The sequence below is a fragment of the Loa loa genome, assembly GCF_000183805.2.
Source record: "Loa loa unplaced genomic scaffold supercont3.194, whole genome shotgun sequence".
In the NCBI taxonomy this organism is placed as follows: Eukaryota; Metazoa; Nematoda; class Chromadorea; order Rhabditida; family Onchocercidae; genus Loa; species Loa loa.
The window spans coordinates 78,203-81,270 of NW_018108374.1; the positions used below are offsets into that span (position 1 = coordinate 78,203).

The 3,068-nt window shown below is 25.1% G+C and overlaps 1 protein-coding gene across 1 annotated transcript; it reads right to left on the reverse strand.

Moving 5' to 3' along the window:
• Window positions 1-2,352: 2,352 nt before the first annotated feature.
• Window positions 2,353-2,796, reverse strand: LOAG_13108 (hypothetical protein; the record flags this gene model as incomplete). Its single annotated transcript, XM_003148619.1, has 1 exon — window positions 2,353-2,796. One exon carries the CDS (start codon window positions 2,794-2,796, stop codon window positions 2,353-2,355), a length of 444 nt encoding a protein of 147 aa, XP_003148667.1.
• Between the last annotated feature and the right edge of the window lie 272 nt (window positions 2,797-3,068).

Sequence of the window (3,068 nt, forward strand, 5' to 3'; positions counted from 1 at the left end):
AATAATAATAATAATAATAATAATAATAATAATAATAATCGTGATCATAATCATAATCGTAATAAAATAAAAAATCGAATCAATATTTTATTTTTTGTTGTGCATCATCGACAATTGTTGTTATTTATCAACTTTTCCTTTGGTTTATCTATTTATTTTTTTTCCATTCAATAACAAAATTTAAAAAAAAAAAAAAAAAAAAAAAAAAAAAAAACAATCTTCTCTGTAATAAATCATGTTAAAAAGATTGGAAAAAGAAAACGAAAAAAAAAAGTTCAAAATTGTTTTCTTTCTTTTTTTTTGCAAAAATGTTTGTTGAAAATTTCTAAAATGAGAACGTGAGAATTACCGTTTGATTGAAAAGTTTCATTTCAATTTTTTCTTTTTTCCAATTATTGTCCTTCACTAAATCATTTTATTTATTTTGAATTCAGAAATTCACAAATCAGGACAAGAATGCCAATGGTACCATAATAAGGTAAGTACCATAATAATGAATATGGTTACCTTATTATGGTACCATTATAATTAGTAATTGCTCAGTTATTTGTAACCACCGATGATAACTTTTGTAAGAGCTTGAAAATTAATTCCTTACTATTTGCAAAATATAATTACGTTTAAATTAAATTCCACGTTTTTTTTCCTTTCTTTTTTTTATTTTCGTTTTTGCATTCATTTCGTAAATTTATTAGCATAAACTTTTATAAAATGTGCTTACATATAATTCATATAAAACATGCAATTTACATGTCATATATGTAAAATCATGCATGACATGCAACTAATTTCTTGAAATGTCACATATTGTCATCGATTAACCAAATACGTATGCAAGATAGAAAATAAATTAATTAATTAATTAATATGTTTATTTTTAGCTTTTATAAACAAATCAACCAATAAATTGTTAATCATTTATCGAATCTAACAAGATTAGAAGGAACAAAAAAAAGCGAAAAAACAAAAAATTTTCTCTTTTTTTTTCATCCTAAATTTCTTACAATTAAGTTTTTTATTTCTTCCATTTTTTTTAAATTGAGTTTTTCATTTCTTTCATATTCTTTCTCTTTTTTTTTTATTTAAAATATAAATGTAATTATTATCTGATTATTCTCGCTATTTGCAAAATATAATTAGATTTAAATTAAATTCCAATTTTTTTTTCTTTTTCTTTTCTTTTTTTCGTTTTTCGTTTTTGCATCTATGAGTGAATAATTTTGAATTATAATAAATTTTCATTTTTCATAATTAATAATAATTATTTTTCTTTGAAATAATTGGAAAAATTATGCAAATATGTTAATTAATCCATTTGGAATATCAATTAAGACATTTTCATTCCTTAATTATTTTCATTTGAAGGTATATTTTATTAGGATATTGAAAATATTTATGTAATATGTGGATGATAGGAGAAGGACGAGGGAAGGAGGAGAATGAAGGAATGAGGAGGAATGAGAAGAGGAGAAGAAGGAAGAAATGAGGAGGAATGAGAGGAGAAGAAGGAGAAGTAAGAAGTGAGGAGGAATAGAAGAGAGAGAGAGAGAGGGAGGAAGGAAAAGAGGAAATAAAAATTTAATAAATACGAGGAAATAATTCGTTAAAATAAATGGGAATTATTGTTTTTTAAAGAGTGTTATGAAAAAAAAGTGAAAAATGAAAATATAAAAGAATAAGGAAATGAAAAATATTCCTTATTCATTCACTTTTCCTTTCCATTCCGGATGTTATCTCCGGAATGAGAAAGCAAAAAAGAATGATAATGCAAATAAAAATTACTGTTTTACTCCGGATGTTGTCTCCGGAATGAGAAAACAAGAATAGTAATGCAAATAAAAATTACTGTTTCCTTCCGGATTTTTTTTCTTTCATATTCAGGATGACTTTTTCCTTTTCATTTTGGATGTGTGTTTTTTTTCTCTCTTTCTTATTTTTCTCTCTCATTTTAGATATCTCTTTCGCCAAAAAAAAAAAGAAAAAAGGTATTATCGCAAAAATCAGTATTATCATGGTGGTGACATTTCTGATGTCTTTGCGTTTTTTTTCTCTCTCTCTCTTCTTTTTCTCTCTCTCTCTCTCCCTCTCCTATCGAATTCTCTTTGATTATTTGATCAACAACTACTGAATTGTTAAAGGTTTACATAACTTCAAAAATATTCAACAAATCAACAAATTTGAAGAATTCCTTTCTTTTTTTTTGCCATTAAATTTATGAAATATTTCAAAATTTGTTATTTTTTCTTTTTATTTTTCCCTTTTAAATAAATTCAAAACAAATTAGTTATGAAATTATAATTCATTAAAGAGAAATATTTCATTTCAGTCAATTTATCAAATTCAATTACTTGATTAAATTAAAATTTTAAATCTTTCAACTTTCGCTTCTGTATATTCCTTATGTGTATGCATACATGTATGTATGTGTGTATGTATGTATGTGTGTGTACGTGTATGTGTATGTCTATATGTGTTATGTGTATGAGTATGTATATGTATGTGTTTATATATGTCTGTGTATGCGTGTGTATATGTATGTATGTGTGTGTGTGTGTGTGTGTGTGTGTGCATGTGCATGTACATGTGTGTATGTGTATGTATGTATGTGTTGTGTGTGTATGCGGATGTATATGCATTTGCATGTATGTGTGTTGCGTATGTGTGTGCGTATGTTTGCCTACGTATGTGTATGTTGTGTATGTGTGCGTATGTGTATGTGTGTGTATGTGTATGTGTGTGTGTGTACGTGTGTCTGTCTGTCTTTGTTAAATTTTTATTTATAAATTTACCTGCCATTTTCATTTTCCTCTCTCTTCCTCTTATTCGTTCTTTAAAAAATAATATTTGAAGTGCTTTTTTTTTTAATTTTTTCTAAGACTATTTAAAATTTGATAAACATACAATACAAATAAAAATAAACAAATATTACTTATTTACTTTAAGTAAATAAGTAAGTATGAGTGAATTAGTAAGTAAGTATGAGTAAAGTAGTAAGTATGAGTAAAGTAGTAAGTATGAGTAAATTAGTAAGTATGAATAAAGTAGTAAGTATGAGTAAAGTAGTAAGT